The 20,048-nt window shown below is 40.5% G+C and overlaps 2 protein-coding genes across 4 annotated transcripts in view; one reads left to right on the forward strand and one right to left on the reverse strand.

Annotated features, from left to right (window-relative positions):
- Window positions 1-5,493, reverse strand: part of TUT4 (terminal uridylyl transferase 4) — a 49,340-nt gene extending 43,847 nt beyond the window's left edge. For all 3 annotated transcript variants that reach the window (XM_080348598.1, XM_080348599.1, XM_080348597.1), the window contains exon 1: window positions 5,377-5,493. The gene's annotated coding sequence lies outside the window, so the exon portion shown is untranslated. The remainder of the gene's footprint in view (window positions 1-5,376) is intronic.
- Window positions 5,494-8,849: 3,356 nt separating this feature from the next.
- On the forward strand, window positions 8,850-16,721 carry GPX7 (glutathione peroxidase 7; the record flags this gene model as incomplete). The annotated part of the gene is made up of 3 exons (XM_080348390.1): window positions 8,850-9,056; window positions 14,491-14,752; window positions 16,558-16,721. 3 exons carry the CDS (start codon window positions 8,850-8,852, stop codon window positions 16,719-16,721), a joined length of 633 nt encoding a protein of 210 aa, XP_080204516.1.
- Window positions 16,722-20,048: the final 3,327 nt, after the last annotated feature.

The raw sequence follows: 20,048 nt of genomic DNA on the forward strand, positions 1-20,048 counted from the left end.
AACATGGTTGAAAACAAAACACCAGAGCGGGGTGAATCAGTGCTGAGGTGGCACCTTGTTAGAGACCTGGATGTCACAGCTTATTCACAGGCTCATACCAAATTGCCAGACCTAGAATCAAAGAAGAATTTTCTCCAAGGCAGGCCAGCAACACAAACAGAGTTATTTCACCTGTGCCTGCAAAGTAGAGTGTGATTGATTAACCTGTTGAAATATTTCATTTATTCAGTATACTGGTGTTACAAGAGATTCAGTTTCCCCTGCTTTCTGAATGTAAAGTGCCAGTCACTCCTCTGAAACCTACCTCAACTCTTCACTCTTGGAAGAAAACTAATCTGGCTGAAATACAACAGCATGAGGTCAGAGAAGGCACCATCTGACCTCAAACTTTAGAAAATAATAAAACTTATATACACCTACAACAATCAAATTAAAAATGTTTAAAATCAGCTTTGAATTCACTACTATAGAATTCATTTTAGACTCACAAGACAAGGAACGAGATTGTTTCACTTTCATTTCTGCCAGTTTCTTTTGTTTCCTTCTTCTCTCAGACTAGCATTAGAAAATTCTGCATTTGAATTGCAAAAACTCAGGGTAACGCTTACCTCCAAATAAGAATTAAAAAAAACCCAACACTTTCAAGAAGATATTTCTACCCATTTGCCCTTTCACTTGTTCTTCTCAAGTTGTTCAATTGTATCCAAGTCCTTCAAACACATACATTTTGGGTCAGAATTTGCCGTAACAGGGCCTTGGCAAAGACAAAGCTCAAGTTAAACTGTGAGCATTCTGAGTTGCTCTTTTGCAAAGCATTTATTTTGTAATCATTTAATTAGCAGCAGAACTGATTATACCAGGTTTCCTATACATTCATTCTATGCTCCTCTGTCATACCGTGAATCACAGCCCATGGGGCAAGCACAGGAGACATGCTGGAGGAACTTACACAACATTCTCAGCTGCTCCCTAAGAGGAAACATAACTTCCTCCTGCATCCCCTCAGCAGAGAGCTCTCCTCTACCGAGGCATGATTTTTCCAGAAAATATAAAGAAACTCAAGCATCTTTTGACATTATTGCAAATATGTTCTAAAATTTGGTCCCAACTAGCTGAAACATCCAAAAGTAACAAGCGTGTAGTAGAGCAACTAAAGGCAAAGACAACAGTCTCATGAGTTTCATTTCCCCAGGGAGTACTAGATTAAATATGAACAGCGAAAGTACTACAAACATAATTGTTATTGTCCTCTTTCTATAAAACACTCCCTCCTTTGAGATAGGGAGACCTCTACTTTATCTGCTCTTATCTGTCCCATTACGATTGTCTCGTAAGCTCCAGTCTCCCCAGCCAGGCTTCCAGTAGTATGTGGGGTGATTAACCCCCACAGCCTGATTACCAATATAGCCCAGCTGAACTTCCTCAACAAAAATGAAAGGAAATTCAGCAAACAAAGGTTACAGATGGAGACAGGAGGAAAGGTTGTCCACTGTGCTCTGCTCAGATTGTAGCACAGGTAATGTCTCCAGCCATCCCCAATGTGCTGGAGGGGTGGCTCTTTCCTGGACCGTTTATAGCCTTAGGCCCTTTTTTTTTTTGTCTGAGGCCTTCTACAAACCATTCAAGCTTCTCCCATGTTTGATGCCAAGAGTTTTTTAAAAAGTTATCACATGTTTACGTTTGTTTTATGATGAACTAGACATAACTTAGTACAAACTATCATCAATCTTTGATGTTTTTCCAAATTAACTAAATCTATCAGAGATTACTGGCCACTAAAACGCCTCAGGCTCCTCCAGCAATAAACCCTTTGGTATTCTTAGTAACAGACATATAAGTGCTATACAGCATTTCAGATCTTCCTGTTTCTCCAGGCTATAGAATTTAGGCTAGTAAATGTAATACTACTGAACTACTTCTAGAAGGAAGTACACACAAAATTTAACACACAAACCAGGGATGCAAATGACACTAGCACTCTGGGCTTAGGGAAGACTTGTAACTCAGTAGGAAGCTCTGATGTTGTATTTACAACGTGGAGGACTGAAAACTAAGGGCTGATCATTAGATAAACAAGTACATAACTGTAACAAGATTATAAAGTACAAAAGTACTACTGAATGACTGAAGTAACAGGAAAGGCTTTGCTTGATGCAAAACATAGTAACATAAACAGGTGCAAATATCTTACAATTAAATTAAGAAATTAGCAGAAGACACTGGATAGGAGAGATCCATACAAGATGTGCTTGTTATAGACCATTCTCTCTTTGCACTGACACCCGCTGTCTCTCCTACAACACGGTATGACTCACTGGGAAGGTAAGAGAGAGGCACGTCACCAAACGCCAAGAACTACCGCTTTCTGAACCTGTCACTGCCAATGAGCCCTGTGCCATACTCAGGAAAGCCACCCTCAGTCACACCAGCTGTGTAAAGAAGTTACAATGCCTTCCCTTAACTCTGTATTTCATATAAAGATTCCTAATGCTTTAGTACCTGTTGTTTCTGACCCTAGGTTTTACTGTAATGGTCCTTTAAATATTTCATAATCAACTGAAGTGAGCACTGAAGCCAGAAGAGGGGAACCACCTGCCTGGAGTGTCGCTGTATGCTGCAAGATACACGCTGTAACCAGATTAGGGAACTGATCCAAGGTAGCTCTAACTTTAAAAACAAACAAATACAATATTTGTACCAATACAGGACAGGAGGCTGGAAAAAACAGTACAGCACTGATTAGGTTTAAAGCCTTTCAGAGGCTAAACCAGGTTCCAAAGGCCTGAACCGATCATGAAACTGGTTTAAACGGCACCTACACATTTAAACTCAATTTATCCATCTTATTCTTAAACCTCCATTTACACTTGGTGTTTGCACTACATAAAGATACAGCAGTATGTACCTGTGGTGTAGAAGTTTATCTGGATCTTGTATTTGAGCAATAGTGATCCCTTCACCCAAATTGTAAACCTTGAGGAAGGGGCAGCCTTTAACTACTTCATACCAGTCGCAAACTGGTTCACAAACTACAGCTAAAGAAAATGGATCTTCTACCAGCATCCTTATGTCTGCTCTACCAGGATCCAGCACTTTCACTACTGAAAGAAATATGCTGAAAACCACCACTTTAGAAAAGTTTTCAAAAAGATATCCATACAGTTGGTATACAGACCGAGTCAAAACAGTTTGTAAAACAAAACTGATTCCAGACTCCCAAATCACGCTTCGCTGACACCAAAAACTAAAATCTGAAAGTTACTTCTTGCTAGAAATACTATTGCATACATCAACAGGAAGAAAAAATAATTTAAGAACACAGGATAAATTGCCTTTACCCAAAGATTTCCTAGAACATGAGAACCAAAAATTATGAAGCAAGGATACAGTATTAGTATATAAATGTGTGCATCCACCTCTGGTTAGGAAAAAAAAAAAGAAAAAAGAAAAATGAGACATATGCATTGTTACTAAATTTAGGTAATAAGTTTTTAGTACTTCCAAGTTAAAAGACTTACTATCATTTATGTGTAATTAAACAATTTATCAAACAATATACAATATAGTCTTAATGAGCCAAAAGCACCAGAAAGGTTGACTTCCTCTTGATTGCTTCCATTCTGCAAATGAATCCACTAAGCAAAAGTGCAGGATTCTTCTTTCTGTGAGTTCTAGGTACAAGTCAGTATGGGTGTTACATTGTTTCATTGAGACAGTAACAAAAATAAAGTTAATTTAGTAGAAACAATTTGTAAAATTTCAAAAGCAAGCACTGAGACTAGAAAACAGGCTAGGCAAAATTTTGAACTGCTTTATGCTATCAACACAAATACACAATCCAAAACCATTACTCTGACAAGCAGATGCACAAGACATTTAAGAGTAGCTTGCCAGGGATATCTGGCTTTCAAGCAGGACACAGGGAAATCCTGCTTCCCCATCTCTCTTCTCCCCTTCAGAGGAAGAACCAGGTAAATTCCCACACCAGGCAGGTGTCCCACAGCACCTGGTGGTTTCCTTCACTCTACCAGGCGAGGTACGAGAGAAAAGCCCTGGCTGTCTTCTGCGCAAGAAAAGGACACAGAAGGGACTTTCTGATCCCCCTGTAGCTATTTTCTGGGAACATATCCCAATACATATGTTCTGGGAAGCAGTAATTCCACCCCAAAATTAATTTTATGAAGGCATTTTCACTAAAGTTAGGAAAAAAAAAATATTTTAAAAGCTCATTGCAAAACTGATGTTTGTAGAGGAGACCTCTCACTCCTAATATAGCATCTTCTGCCATATACTGTAATAAAGTCTTACTTCCATGGATGGTTCACTTGTCATGGAAATAATTATGTCATAACTATCTAGGGTCAGACTATCCAAAAAGTACCTACTGAAACCAGGAGCACAAGTCAAATAAAATCAGAAATAACATGTATCCCCTATTTTCAAGCAAATGCAATGAGTCTTGAATCCAGGACAGGAAGCCAAGTGATGTGGAAGTGGCATGAATATAAAAAAATTGCTAGATCCATACTTCAATACAACCATCTTTTTAATGTACTAATCCCTACCTTAACCTAAACCTGATTACATTGTTCCTCTCCACGCTACAAGCTCGTCCTTTATTATACCCAGCAACAACCTTAAAAGCCAGAAGGCCTCAGGTAATACGACACATTCAGCCAACTGGCAAATTGCAACGTATTGCAAAAGCAGAAAAGTCGTTCAGCTGTTATTTGTATACAAGATAAACCAACAAAAGAGCACAAGCACATAGACGAAGGGATGCCTGTGTGGCGTTTCAGGCACATTGTAACCCACAGAAAGCAGAACCTCTTTGGCAAGAAACGGCTGAGGGGGGCACCGCTCCTGAGGCCGGCCCAGGACAGGGGGCATTTCCCCGGGGGGTTCACCACCTGCAGTGGGGCTTCCCTCCGCCGTTATTTAATGCCACCGGGCAGGAGAACCGGCCCCGCAGAGCCCTCGGGCGCTGCGCTCGGGACGCGCCGCCCGCCGGGATGCGGCCGTGGGGCCGCTCCGTTTCCCCGCTGACCTTGGGGGTGTCCCCCTGCCCCCCCCGGGCGATGACCGGAACCCCCGGCCGGGTGCGCGGGGCAGCCCCGGCGCCGCCACCCTGCCCGGCCGCGGGAGGCCGCGATGGGCCGCCGAGGCGGGGCAGGGCAGGGCAGGAGGGCCGGGGCAGGGCGGAGCTGGGGCGCCGCGGACTGAGGCGGGGGGCGCCGGCGCGGACACAGCCCCCCTCGAGCCCGCCTTCCCCCGCCCCGCTCGGGGAGACACAGTAGAGCGCGCCCAGCCACCCCCTCCCCTTGGGGGAGGCCCACCGAGCTGGGCGGGGCCCCCCCGGCCCCTGGAGCCCGGTACCTGGCTGCGGCGCTAGGGGTGCCGGGGCTGTGCCCCCGCCATGCCCGGCTCCAGCTGCTGGAGGCCCCGACGCCAGCGGCTCAGTCCGGCCCGGCCGCCATGTCAGCCGCGCCGCCCGATGCATTGTGGGGCGAGGGCGGGCGGGAGAGCTGCGAGGGCGGGCGGCGCTGCCGGGCGCGCGGACGGGGCCGTGGCCGGCCCGGCCCGGGGGGAGCCCCCCTGCAAATGAGAGCCCCCTGTCCCTCGGAGACCCCCTCCCAGCTCCTCCGGCGAGCAGCGCTTCCCTCCCCCCGGGACACAGCAGGAAGCGGCCATGTGCGAAGAAGCAGCTCCGTTTTTCCTTAATGCTCCCCACAGCCACCCTAATATTTTCCGGTTTTCCCTGTTTTTCACCCCAGAGCTCTCCTCGCACACGCTAGGCCCCACAGTCAGGACCAGCCGGGTGGGTCTGCCCCATGCCGGGCCTTGTGTGCCCCGTCCTTCGGGGCTTCCCCCCCTTGCTGTGCTCCCGTTGTGCTCCGCACAAAGCGGCCCGTGGTAAACAGGGTTACCGGGGGGAATGGCTCCTGGCTCCCTGACTTTGGCTCCGAAGCCGGCCCGGCAGCAGGCAGGGCCGGCATCTTGGCCAGCGTGTCTGCTGGCAGCCTGGCAGGTCTCGGGGGAGCAGGGCCCGGCTCTTGGCAGGGCTGCAGGGTGACCTAAAGAAACTGGCGAGTGCTTGTGCAAGGCAAATCTTGCAGTGATCCGGGACAGAACTGCCCCTTCTTGGCAGCAAAATGTGGCGTTGGCACCGCCTAGCCCAGGCTAAGGAGGCCTTTCAGGAAAACAAGGAGCATAATGATTAATGTGGAACTGCTAAAGGGGCTCAAAGGAAAGTATTAAAAACAATGTGAATAGTAGTGCTGGAAACACCACCTCAGTGAGTCCACATAGATAAACAAAAGTTGCAAAATCTATAATGCTGGATTCCATGAATGTCGACAAAACATACTTCTGAATGTATCGCAAAGTCAGCCCAATCCTTAGCACTAATTGTCTTTTTGTGGTTCGCCTGAACTTAACATTGTACAAAACGAGGACTGGGTGGCTCAGGGTAGGGCAGAGCTTCCACCTTCAGGAACACGGCCAGCCCAGGTCAGCAGTGACAGAAATGGCTGCTGCAGTGCCTCTGGGGACAGCCAAGGTTAGCTGGGTGCGGGTTTGTCCAGCCCTATTTGAGACAGATTTTTATTAGGTCTGGTAGGCCAAAGAGTAAATTGCAAAAGTAACTAAATTATATTTACTACTGGCTCTAGTGCTCCTAGATCAACATTTAAACATGCTAGTGAGCAAACACACACCAGTTTGCAAACCTGACTGGCGTTTTTCCTGCAAGCTGAAATTTATTGGAATATATCAGATTTAGTTCAAATAACTGGACAGACTTTCATATAAAATGTTTCTGCAGTTTGGCTCTAAAAACTTGAATCATTATAAAGCCAACACCTTTGACATAGTGTATCTTTGTGTGTATTCAGCAACAATTCTTCCTCCTTTGCTGATCTTAAAAAAACGGTTTATTGTGGGGAGCAGTGTAGAAACATGGCAGTAAAAGAGGATTTTGAGTGATACTGCCAGCTGGCCATTATTTAAAGAATTCCCAACTCAGTGCCAGTGATCAAAAACTTTCAGATTCTGGGCTCAGTTTGTAGAAGAAAATACAATTCTGAAAGCCACTAAATTTAATCTAGGAATCAGAGATAATAATTATAAAGCTGCAGGAAGCAGATTTTGTAAAGTCCTTTTCCAGAGCAAAACCTTGCTTGTCTCATGTTGCAGTATGATGCCGCATTTTTAGTCCCATAACCAAACTGCTATAGCATCATGCCTCAAAAAATGTAAAAGTGTTTTGTAAACTTCTTCTTAATTTTCTGGCCAAAAATGCTTAGTTGAATGGTTTTCATTGTTGGAATGATTTTTTAAAAGTATTTTTAGGATTTACTAGGTTTTAAAAATTTATTTAAATGTATTCTCCGTCTCCAGCTGTGTCTGAAGAAACTCTAGAGCTTTTTAGATAATTTATTTATAAAATGAGGAAACCATACTTAACTGTCATCTAAGGGAAAGGTTCTTGGTCAACAATGCAGCCAGGAAAGTAAACAGAAAGACAACATTTACCTGAGAAGATGAGAACTTAGGATTCTTAGCACAGTGTATCTTCTTCATAGATAGCATGGTAGATGATTTTCCATCTATATATTTTTGTAGCAGATTGCATTATCTCTTGATACTGGATGTCAAGCCAAAACACATAAAATATGAAAAATCTGAAATTTAAAAAAAGTATATTTTTTTTCAAATAATTATACATAGCTTCTTCGTTTAAATTAATGCCAAGTATGCTTGAATTACCTAACAAAATATCATCACAATGTCAAAGATCTACCAAAACTCAGCTAAAAAAAAGGCATAAAGTAAGATTATAAAATGTAAATTGCTCTTCAAAAGATAGATTTCCAATATGCCTTAGATATGCTACTTAATTGTTTTCTGTAAATCACTACGTTTTGCTTTTCTTTGCCAAGAATTATCAGAATCATAGGCATGGAGGGCCAGTTTCTCAGTCCAAGAAGAAATCAATGACCATCAAATGCTTTCTATTGCTGTTACTTTATATATACAAACCCTTTTCTTCCAGCAGGTGTAGCAGCAAATTGTACAAATGGCTATTTTTTTTGTGCAGACAACCCAAGAATGCCAACAGTGCACTGAAGAAGTGTTTTGGCTCTGTTTATCTGAAAGCTTTGGTACCAAATTGAGTTCCTGATGCTTAATGAGTCTTTCTTGCTTAAAAACCCTTTGGTAATGTGATTTCTCCTGGCTCGCACTGTGAAGACCAGTGACCTGGCCACTCCTCGCCAGCCAGGTGCATGCAAGGTGAGTTTCCTGAAGGCCGAGCTTGTGTTGCTCCATTTCACACAATACTGTGCACGGTGTGTTTGTAACTGTTTTTTCTGACCGTACACTGTGAGACTTGTTCAGAGCACTTGCACCAGTAACCACTAGCAACCAAGCCACTGATATCCTTTGACATTACACTGTAGTTTCTAGATGCTATAGTTAGTATACTAAAAAAGGCACTTGCAAATCCATCAAAAATCACAAGAATCCCTTATTTTCCTAGCGCATAGTTAAAGCAGATCTCTAGATCTGACTGCTGTCCCACAGCCACATGCAGTACTACTGGTTTTGAGCCAACTAGCACTTTCATTCGTCCTGTACCCATAAATGCCTTACTTAATACCCCACTACCACTACGAAATACTCCATTGTAGACTATCTGAATTCTCCATAAATACATCGTCCTGCTATGGCCACAGCTCCCAAGCCCTTACAGGAGCAGGACTGTTGCAAAAGCTCGGTTTGCAGCAGTCCTTTCTTTGCGGCAGCACTTTCCTATCATGACAAGTGGCTCCGCAGCAGGGCGGTGCAGCATGCTAGATCCTGAGGGCAGTGTGGAGCACCAGCCTTCCTCTGCCTTTCCCAAAGTTTTCCTCATCCCTCTAGCCATGCTCCTTGCGATCGCAGCATTCCTGCTCTTAGCGTTTTCTGCTACGCAGCAGAAAGAGCCTGATTTTTACACTTTCAAAGTTGTAAACATCAGGGGCAAACTAGTCTCCCTGGAGAAGTACAGGGGCTCGGTAAGTTTGCGCGGAGATGGGCAGCTCTGGCCCGGACTCACTAACCAGCCGGTCCACGCATGTCTGCAAAAACCCGAGTGGGGGTGGCAAGATTGTACATTAACTTGGTGCCGGCGTGCCCCTAGATTTGGGTTCACGGCACTTCTTCCTGCATGCTGCCTTCGGGACCATTCTGCAGCTTTTTGTGCTCAGTAGAACGTTCGCGGTCTCGCCTCTGCTCTTGTGAGCGCTGCTGCCTGCAGACGTGGCAGGGACGGACGAACGGACTGCTTTGCCTTCAGCGGGATGAACTGCCCTGGGTAGCAGCTGTTATACATTATATAATGTACATATATACACAAATGTACTATATAATATATCTGAAGTTTAGGAAGTTTGTACCTTTGTGTAACTTACTTTTGGAGCTTATTTCTGTCTTGTAACTGCATGGCTTTTAGTAAACTTTTCTTGCCTAAATTCCATTCCATTGTTATGTTCTGCATTAAAAAAAAAATAAAAAATCAGTGGCTAATAGAGTTAACAGATTTCACCATAATTAGTAAAAAGCAAGAGACATGATGAAATAATTACTTTAATATCAGTGTAGAGTGAAATTGTAGCAACATCATGCTACTACTCCCTTTTGTCACTTTTTAGTGTGCCAGACCAATGTGCAGAAGGGCATAATAGACATATATTTTTTTATGGTGTCTTTTAAATTTCATTTACATATTAAGGAGTTCAAGGCAGAGCTTTCCTTCCCATTTTAAGAACTATTTCCTTGAACATAACGTTTTAAATTTTTTATTTCCAGTGGTTTGACCATCTGGGAAAGATTGTCAGTAGTGGTGGAAGAGTGCAAAGGGAAGTTAGCACACAGGGTGCATAATACTATAAGCTCTTATAGCCACGTTCACAACTTAGAGAAGCTAAAATCAACGTAAAGCCCACAACTGCTCCTCTTAGAACTCAAGTAACACATCTTGTGTGATACAGCCAGGCAGTCCAACAGTTTATCTGCTGCCCAAAAAGGCAGGCACCACTTTTTTGTTTTCACCCTTGTTCTACTGCTTTGTGTTTCCACCTTCCTTTTCCCCCTGTTCAGGTACCTTACTGAGGTGTCTGAGCTCACTAGCCCAGAGCAGCAGGCCAGAGAGGCCCACGGGAGGAGATATATGTTGTCCTAAGCTCAGTAGAAAGGGATTCTGATAATTTTGGACCAAATGAGAGGTCTGAATCTTATCTGGTCAAAGTCCTCCTCCCCCTCGTTCACCATTCAGGTAGAGCAGAACTGGTCCAATGCACACTCAAATATCTACATTGGAAAAACCATGGAACCAATTTAATATTAAGCAACATGTGTCATTTTGTTTCGTTGTGGTTTTTTTGTTTGGTTTTTTTTTGTTTGTTTGTTTGGTTTTTTTTAAGAGTTCCTTCCAAAGGCTCTGTCAATAAATCTTTTTACTGGGGCATATTTTGTCTGCAGGTCATCTGCAAATCTGTCTGAATAAGCAAATATCACTTGTAGCTTCTCCACCTCAGAGCCAGAATCCACATGGAAAGGAGTAAAAAGGGAACTCTGCGGAATTAGCCTGCAGAGAGCTGTGGGTGTTCATCCCCCCTGGAACAAGCTGCAGAGCCTGCTCTGGTATCTCAAGAACATGCCAGGTTAGGGGAGTGTGTCTGTATCTCTGGTGGAGCTCTGATTTCTTTAAGATCTGACTGGTTTCATGGGGTACCTTGGAAAAGGTGATACCATCACTGAATGTTGCTCCTTGATCTCTGTGAGGCCATACAAAATAGTTTACTCCAAAAAAGTGATGACCACCCTCTGTAAGGAACAAAAAGATTTGCATTTGGAGAGCCTATTAATGGTCAGGCTAACTGCTGTTTGATAATGTATGTGCACAATTTTGAAGGAAATTTTAGCAATAAACCATATTCCATTCTGTTGTCATGTTGCTAGAACTCAGTATCAAGGTTGGCAAAGGTTAATTAAAACTCCTATTTATTTCTTAAAATAAACATACTTAAATCTGCATTGAGATAAGTAATGTTAAGATGTAAGTTTATCATAGTATTTAAAGGTATTAAAAGAAAGCAAATACTATGTACGTGCTGCTGGTATTTTAAAGAAAGTGAGTCAGTCATTAGCCCCTGGAACAATAGTCTGCTAATTGCTAAAACAGCTTTTAACAGCCTTAAGCTTCCTGGCAGATTTTCTTCAATTCAGTCACTCAACTAATTTAGTTAAATAACTACTTAGTTTGTAGTCAATAAACTATCTGGGAATTGAAGAGATTCAAAGCTTTCAGAGTTTATACATATATATATATATAAAGCCTGCTTCTTCTAAAAACATAAGAGCTATGCTAAGTACAAACAATCAGTGCAATGAATTACCTGCAGAATATTTCTTCAATAACTCATTATTGATATAAATTATTGTGTATTCAGATGATTGACATAATTTCTCTTAGTAAAGAAAAAAGTAAGACTGATAGTTCATTTTCCATTCAGGTGTATCCTGATACAAATCAAAAGTACCCTCCATTATACAGTAAATAAGAAATGTACTAACCATTCTGAAATAACAAAAATGAAAAAAAAAAGAACTTTTTTTTTTTTCTGAAATAAATTTGTACAGACATAACCTACCTTCCACTTTAATAAAAGTGTCAAAAATATGTGAGGGAGTACTCCCTTTTTATGGGGGCATAAGAAGTTATATTGCCATAATGCTAAAAACTTGGCATAAGTGCTACAAAATCAGGTGTGCTATTACATCTGCCTGAAAGCAGAGAAAGGGAGGACTATTATGACTGAAAAAGAGAGTGGCAGAAGTTAAATAGATCAAAAAGCTGTGTGTACTACTGTGTTGCACAAGGCCATCATCTTATGCTTCTTCCAGGCTAGCACACTGATGTTGACCCTTCTACATAAAAAATGAAGAGCAGTGATGTGTGGTCGGAAAAGAATCAACAAGATCCAAATAAGATTAGTTTTCTAATTCAATATTGTATTATCTCTATCAGGTATGCTGTAAGAGGCAGTATTCTTACCAAAAATAGTAACTATCTGGGAGTCAGAACTCCCAAGGGTCAGCTGTTCCCCACTGTGGTTATACCTATGTAGATGTAACAGTACCTGCCTACCCACCTACAACACGGCCAAGTACAGTGTGCTGAGCTGTAATTAAGCAGTGTAAGTGCAGCGCTTTGGAAATCTTGAACCAGAAGTACTATAATAATAGAAAAGCATTAGGCACTGTAACAATGTAAAGTATTATTTTACTATTGAAATGCACTTTGCATCACAGCTCTCTGCAATTTGACAATGTAGTATTACTGAATGGGTATAAATACAGAGGATAGCCACTTAATTACTGCACAAAGTATTGCAATTTTTTTCCATTAAGGTAACAATTCTGAGTTGATGTAATCTGACACTTGTGGCTGGTTCTTCCATCAGTCAGATGAAGCCAGTTAAGAAACTCTAGGTCTAAAAACCAAGAGAATCTACTGTCTCTGCTAAAAGATCCACAAAGAGTGACTTGAAGCTGACAGCAGATTCATAAATCTCCCCAGAGTTGTTTTCCTCAAAGATGTACCCTGCTGTAAACACTAAGTAAACTACAAACTATTTTTGGAATGTTAAATAAATTAGTTCATTACTAGAATGTATGGGTTTTCTTAGCAAAGGGAAGGAAAAGGTAGTATTAAGAGGTTAGAGAATGGCTAATTCAGCTTAAATTATTTTTGTAAGACCCAGGATGAATTGTTTGCACTGCACGCTAGGTGGTGTACTTGACCTGCACTCTCAGAGCCTAGAGTCAGTCAAGAGACATATTGAACTTAATTCAAATCATTAGGAGTTGTAAGAAGTGCAGCCTCTTCATGAGAACAAAGAGTGACTGTTATTTATTATAAACAAAGACTCCCACAAAAAAATTACCACATTTAACCACTTGTGGTGCCCAACTCTAGAAAGATAACTTGGTAAAGATTTTTTTTAAATAATTTTAAACATTGCTTATGAACTTACAATAGATCTTCCAAGTTCTTAATTATATGTGTTAGTTATACTTTAAGGAGGTTGGCACTATTAAATTATGGAGTTCAGTAATAGGGAGCATTTTTCTAAGGAAGAAAGAAAAGCATAATGTTTCTGCCATTCTCAGAAATGCTGTGTGTAGTTTCCTCCTGTTTTGTGGGAGAACATTTGGAAGTTTGCAGCATTTGCAGTGTGAGCTCTCGGGCCTTTCACCACCATGCTGAGTAATCACTGGTTTTCAACAGCTGAAAATTAAAATTGTTGTTTCTTTTTGAGTGAATTCTTTCAAGCCCTCCTAACTTCAAAATCGCATAAAAGTTATAAAAGCTTGATTGTTTTCATTGGCAAGTCATCTTTCATATCTGTTATAATATGAACATAATACCTACACAACCTTATTTCCCCTAAACTCCCAATGATAAATTCTTACGTTACTGATTTGGGATAAAGTACCAACAGATGTGAATATGGTAAGTTATATGAATACTTCTGCATCATGAGAATGCTGAGTCTTAAACTATATTTTAAAAACTCTCTAGAATTTTTTATAAAAGAACTACATGTTATTTCAACACTTAGTGTCACAATTTACTTCAATGATACTAAACTACAGTTGTCACTATGCTTGGCAAATACAGATTACTTGAAAAAAACCAAAACTGCCAATAGTTATTTTTTATGTTCACTATTAAAGTTCTATTTGAAATGCTGACAGTCTGCAAAAGGAATGCATCATAAAATTACCTATTGTTTCTCAAAAAAAGATGTAATCATATGTCATACCTTTGGATGTTTTAGGAGAACGAATTTAAACTTTCAGGTAGAGCTTGTAAATGTAGTGTGAATGAATGTGATGCTTTGGGAATTAGCTAGATGGCTCCAGATCGTATTTCATATGCAAGGATACAGGCGTCACTTCGATTTTATTCTGTTGACACACTACACCACAAAGGAGATTACATCAACTTCTCCTTTAGAAGATCATCTACATTCTGTATAAGGAAAGATGCCACTGAACAGATGCTTCACTACAGATAAATGAACTACTAAAATATATTAATTTGCAAGTTTCTTTCATGGAACTCTGTGTACTTTAGCTGGATGGTCATTTCTTAAATGTGCTTAGAAACTATCCAAAAGGCAGAACAGAACAACATAGATTCTCTGTAAATTGAGAATGATGATTGCTTAGCAGTTTATCGATTAATTTCATGGTTGCCGAATGGGAATACATAAAATGAATACTAAATTTTCCCATTGTGAACAGAACTCAATGTAATTTCAAACATAAGTGTTCACAGTTCTCAAGACATTCTAATTTTTAAAAAATAATCTGCATCCCACCCTACCTGTTGGAAAACTGACATTTGCAGTGCATTTTTTAATCTCTCTTTTTCTTCAGGTGTCACTAGTTGTCAATGTTGCGAGTGAGTGTGGGTACACAGATAGCCACTACAAGGCCTTACAACAGTTACAGAGAGACTTTGGCCCATATCACTTCAATGTGCTGGCGTTCCCTTGCAATCAGTTTGGGCAGCAAGAACCAGACACCAACAAAGAAATCGAGAGTTTTGCGCGAAAGACTTATGGTGCCTCCTTTCCTATGTTCAGCAAAATTACGGTCAGTGGAGCCGGCGCAATTCCTGCCTTCAAATACTTAATTGGTGAGTAATCTGGAACACTGGAGGGTTGTTTCCCAGTGTTCCATTCCTCTGACACAGAATGCCATTTGTCATAAAAAAGATATCTATGACCATTCACAGAATCCTGGCACAGAATTCTCAAGCTCAAGGAGGTCAGAAGTCACATAGTCCATCCTCCTGCACAAGGCAGGATTTCTCTCTGCGTCACTCCTGACAGATTTATCTAACCTTCTAAAATGATCTCCAGGGATGAAGGCAGTACGATAACACATGCTCTGTAAAAGCTAGCCTAATAAACCTCTGCGTGGAATACAGGTCTTGCAATATTCTCCTGTGTGAATACAATACCCAGTCTTCATTTTTCCACTTTGCAGTCTCATAAGTACTTCTCCTGTGACACAATTGCTGCAGGTTGGATTGATAAGATTCATCTCAAGAGCTGTAAGATAAATGTAAGCAAAGCACCTTCAACAATGAAGAAGGGAAACCAGGCACTACGAGATGTTCCTCATTCCTTGCCAAGCACTGGAATAGCCGTGCTGTACAGCTCCTGCAGTTCTAAGCTGCATTATAGCTGGCACTGAGACCTGAAGAAATCTTGCTGGTTCTTAGCATGCAGCTGAAAAAATACACTGTAAGGCAGGATATCTTCTATCAAGGCACTACTTTCTTTATCAAGACACTACATTTCATGCACTGAACAAATGCTCTAAATACCATTTTATGACATGGTATCACCTGAACTGGATTCTGCAAGGACTCTGTTGTTTCTTCTCCTCTCCAGCACCACGGTGTTCTCCTACACACCACTGAATTTAAGGGAGTGTTGATAGTATTATTTTTGGGTACCCCAAGCACACCTCCTCTCAGGTGTCTGCAATGGATCTTTCTGCTGACCAAACTTCCCTTAAATCCTCTTGACGTCCTTCCGTTTCTGTTTGCCCAGCAGGGTTGTTACTGTAGACCTGTTACACAGAACTTGCAGAACTTCTGGGTCCCTGTTGGTCCACACAAAGGGAGGCTGCTGGAGGCAGCATATTTACACAGCATAATGACAAGATAGTCAACAGTGTAAGTCTGGCTGTGTCTTATGAGACTCTGAAATATCTTCAGAGTCTTTATGAGATTTTGCCCAACATACAATAATAGGAAAAGATGCTGATTTGTTTGTAGCATCTGTAGTTGTATTAGTGGGATGAGGCTCCAGGTTGAATTGAAAATCCTGAAAATTTTGTTAGTCATGTAGCAGAATACTAGAGGATAAGAATGTGACTCAAGTAAAATCAGTGTGTAGTCATGGAAGGAATAACTGTAGTAGATGAGGATTAGGAAGAAACCTGCTGGAACAAATTGCTTTGTTATTCCATGTAGCATTTCTGGAAACGTTCTTCTGAAGCACATGATACTGGGTGCTTGTGGAGGAAAATTTCTGGATAAGCAAGCAAATAGTCCTGGTACAGCTATATTGTTATGCCAAATTCCATTTTCCTATCAATGTTCAACTGTTTCAGATTTATCTGTATAGCAGGCACACACACACACACACACACACACACGTGCACACGCACACTTTAACACTGATTATATTGCTTTGTCCTGTCTGTCTGGAGGGTGACTGTTTCCATTAGTCTCCAGGGGCTTCTGTCTAGTTAAAGCTTCCTGTCTGTCAGAAAATGAATCTTATTCAGTCTGAACTCCCTCTTAATTTTACACTCCTTCCTCTGAGAAGGTAATCGTCAAACTGACATGAACAAATGTCAGGAATTTGATAACATGGTTTTCTTTTCTAAGTCTCCATGTGTTTTCTTTTTTTTCCCTCCCTGTAGAATCTACAGGAGAAGAACCAACCTGGAACTTCTGGAAATACCTGGTGGACCCCAATGGAAAAGTAGTAAAGGCCTGGGACTCCACTGTCTCTGTTGAAGAAATAAGACCTTATGTTACAGAACTTGTAAGGAAAATCATCCTGAAGAAGAAAGATGAATTATGACTTTCAAAAATCCCAGCATTCCAATTACAGCTTTATTGATAATTAGAGCTGGAATTTGTCTTTTCACATTCCAAAAGAGAGAATACAGGGAGGTGAAATCATGATGTATATACATCATCCTCAGAATGTAGAAAACAGAAAATTATCATGGTCAAAGTAATTTAATTTTTTTTCTCCAACTGAAATAAATTTGACCTTCCTGGGAAAGAAGAACTCATCAGCAATTGTTTCTTTCCCAATTCAAATTATTAATTGTTGGTAACACTACGAATTCGGTTCAGGAATCTGTAGGCAGAAGGCTCAGAATAATGAGAATTTCCCACCTGGGATCTCACTGACATCTACAATGCTGTTGTCATATTTTGTTTGCAAACTGAATAAAAAAAATAAAGAGTAGAAAGTGCATGATTGAATTAAGGGATGTGCTCGAGAGAGGGCCAAAATGTAACTTCACACCAGGCAGACTTACATATACAACTTTAGTTACCAAGGCCAAATATACTTAATTTCATCTGCCTAGGAAGTCAATTAAGAAGGACATGGGGAAAAGACATCTGTAAAACTGAAATGAAAGAAATGTGAAGACAAAGTCTGTGAAAATTCTCCAAAAACTATGAGATGATTTTCTGTGTCTTTTCACCCAGTAAAGATTATCAGTGACATATAAATAGCCATTTGAACATCTGTAAGACTACAGCCTATAAGAAAAGACTATTTCTTTCTTCTATTAGCATTTTGCCTTACAATAATTACTCTCTCCTCATACAATTGATGTCAATTTTATTTTAAACTTTTTAACTCCATCTGATTTTGCTGCGTGTGCAGACAAAATTAGAGAATCAACATTTTTTCCATGGAAATAATTTTTAAAATGTTTAATTGTTGAATAATGCTACATTGTTTAATACTACATTAGTGGTACAAATGTTTAATGGCATCTTTTTCAAATGTAGCACTCATACATCTGCCCAGATTTCAGACTGCAGAACTTCTTAGCTCGTACGAAAATAATAACTCTAACAATTACAGCCACATTGTTCTTTGACAGAAACCCTTTGAAAATCTTGTCAGCAGGAACTCTTTTTATCTGAACAAAAACACAATGTGCAGGTCCCCTGCTCTTAACCCCAGAATGTTTAAGAAGAATCTAGTCTTGTCCAACTGCAGTATTATTGATGAGTGAAAGCTCTTTTTGTGTTTCGCAGTGCCCTTAAAAGCAGCACAAACAACATTTGTCTGTATAGGATGAACCCTTTCCAATTGATCATTGCCATTGTGTCTCTTTAGACTTTTAGAATTTCTCTAATAGAGAATGTGAGATCATATCTATGCAAATCCATAGTTCTGTTTGAAGTTGGACATGTATAACTGAAATAGAGAGGGCTTAAGATGTCTTTCAAAGCATGGTCTGGGCTCATCCAGGCTTCAGTTATAAAACAGAAACATACTTTAAGCTCTGCAGCACTTGCTGTAGAGTTCACTTTTCTCACCATCTGAGGAGGAAAATACAGGCATATGCGCTGCCATGAGCACCAATTGCCTGCACTCTTAAGTTACACTTCAAGTAAGAAGTAGCTGATATAGCTTGGAACATACTCATTAGTATTAGTATGACCTGAATGTTTACATGCCCTGTGTGTTCCAAAGATCCTTTGGTTGCAAACTGTCTTCTCATTTCCTTCTGCTTTCTACCTTCTTACCTGATCTTTCTTTTCGCTCTTGTACTTCTGTTACTGCCCTTCAGGGTCTTTCTGCAAATCGTAAAGTACCTCTAGCTCCTACTTCCTTAGACCACTCCATAGGATGAATCCAAGGTTTCAGGAGACAGCAGCTGTTCAGGCATGGGAACTAGAATGTACTCTAGGATCGACACTTTTATTTCCAATAGTTCTTCAGTATTCTTCTTTCTTCTCTTGTTTCGCAAAGATGGAAGACTTACCTTTGATTTCAGCTGGAGCCTGTTTGGATACTGAAGAGCTATAGTGGCAGTGATGAGTTGGAAAAAGTTAGTGGCCAGGTCAATTAAGGCTTATTTGTACACTTGGGTGCTGACAACTATATGGACAAATATTGTTTGTGCTACTTTAGAAAGCATTACAAAGAAAAAAAAATCTTTCACTTGTCAAGAGTTCAGCAATTGGACAAGACTAGATTCTTCTTAAACATTCTGGGGTTAAGAGCAGGGGACCTGCACATTGTGTTTTTGTTCAGATAAAAAGAGTTCTTGCTGACAAGATTTTCAAAGGGTTTCTGTCAAAGAACAATGAGGCTGTAATTGTTAGAGTTATTATTTTAGTATGAGCTAAGAAGTTCTGCAGTCTGAAGTCTGAGCAGATGTCTGAGTGCTATGAATAACTTAATACTGATAACTGTTAGAGTTGGTGTTCTTACCAGTTTGGCAGTTTAAAGGGAACTAAGGTAAGTATTACATATGCAAGTTCTGAAACAACAATACATTGGAACAGGCATATGATTTTAAGCACATAACTATTCTCTCTGAAGTTAACAGAAACATTTTCATGATTAAATTAAGCATGTGGCATGTATTCCATCTTTTGTTGCATTGGAATCAGTCTGTAGAACAAATGCTTTGGTCCTTTAATCAAAGTTACAGAGGAAAAGTAAATATTCTTAGTTGTGGATTAACTCATATCTAGTCATGGTATGCTTCATGATTTTCTGCTCAGAAAACCTGCAAAGCAAATTGCACTGGGTTGAATTTGTCTGTTGAAATAATACAGAGGGCATACAGAGATCAGAAATTACTTTCTTGGCTCATGAGTTCCAATACTCATTGGATGGAGATCTTCCCTACAGCAAATCCCGAAAACTGTAAAACACCTCTGAATATAGAGCATGAGACTATTTTCTTTGCAGTTTGTCTCCTTTGCAGAGAATATATTAGTGTGCATTAACAGATGGGCACATTTACGGGTGGGGAGTGATTCTGTTGATCATTTAAGACTTGATCTCTTACAATACGCAACTTTGAAGGTGTAAACTCTTGGCATGTTGATTTAAATGCTAAACTAAGGACCTAGATGCATGATAGTATGGAGGCATGTGCCCCCTGTGGCATGCCAGAGGGAAAAGAAATATTTTTAAAGTTTAACAATCAGTTCAAAATTAGACAGGAACCTTTTAATCTTTCAAAATTTTGTCTCATAAACAATGTAAAATCAGACCCACATATATCCAAAGCTCTGCTTTGAAATGGAATATGCTACATTGAAACAGAACAATTGAATGGAGCAATAGAGAAGGGTTTAACTCCTTTTGTTTTTTGGCACTGTAAGAACAAAACCAAATAGCCCAGGTATTCTTACA

The sequence above is a fragment of the Nesoenas mayeri genome, assembly GCF_963082525.1.
Source record: "Nesoenas mayeri genome assembly, chromosome: 8".
Taxonomy (NCBI): domain Eukaryota; kingdom Metazoa; phylum Chordata; class Aves; order Columbiformes; family Columbidae; genus Nesoenas; species Nesoenas mayeri.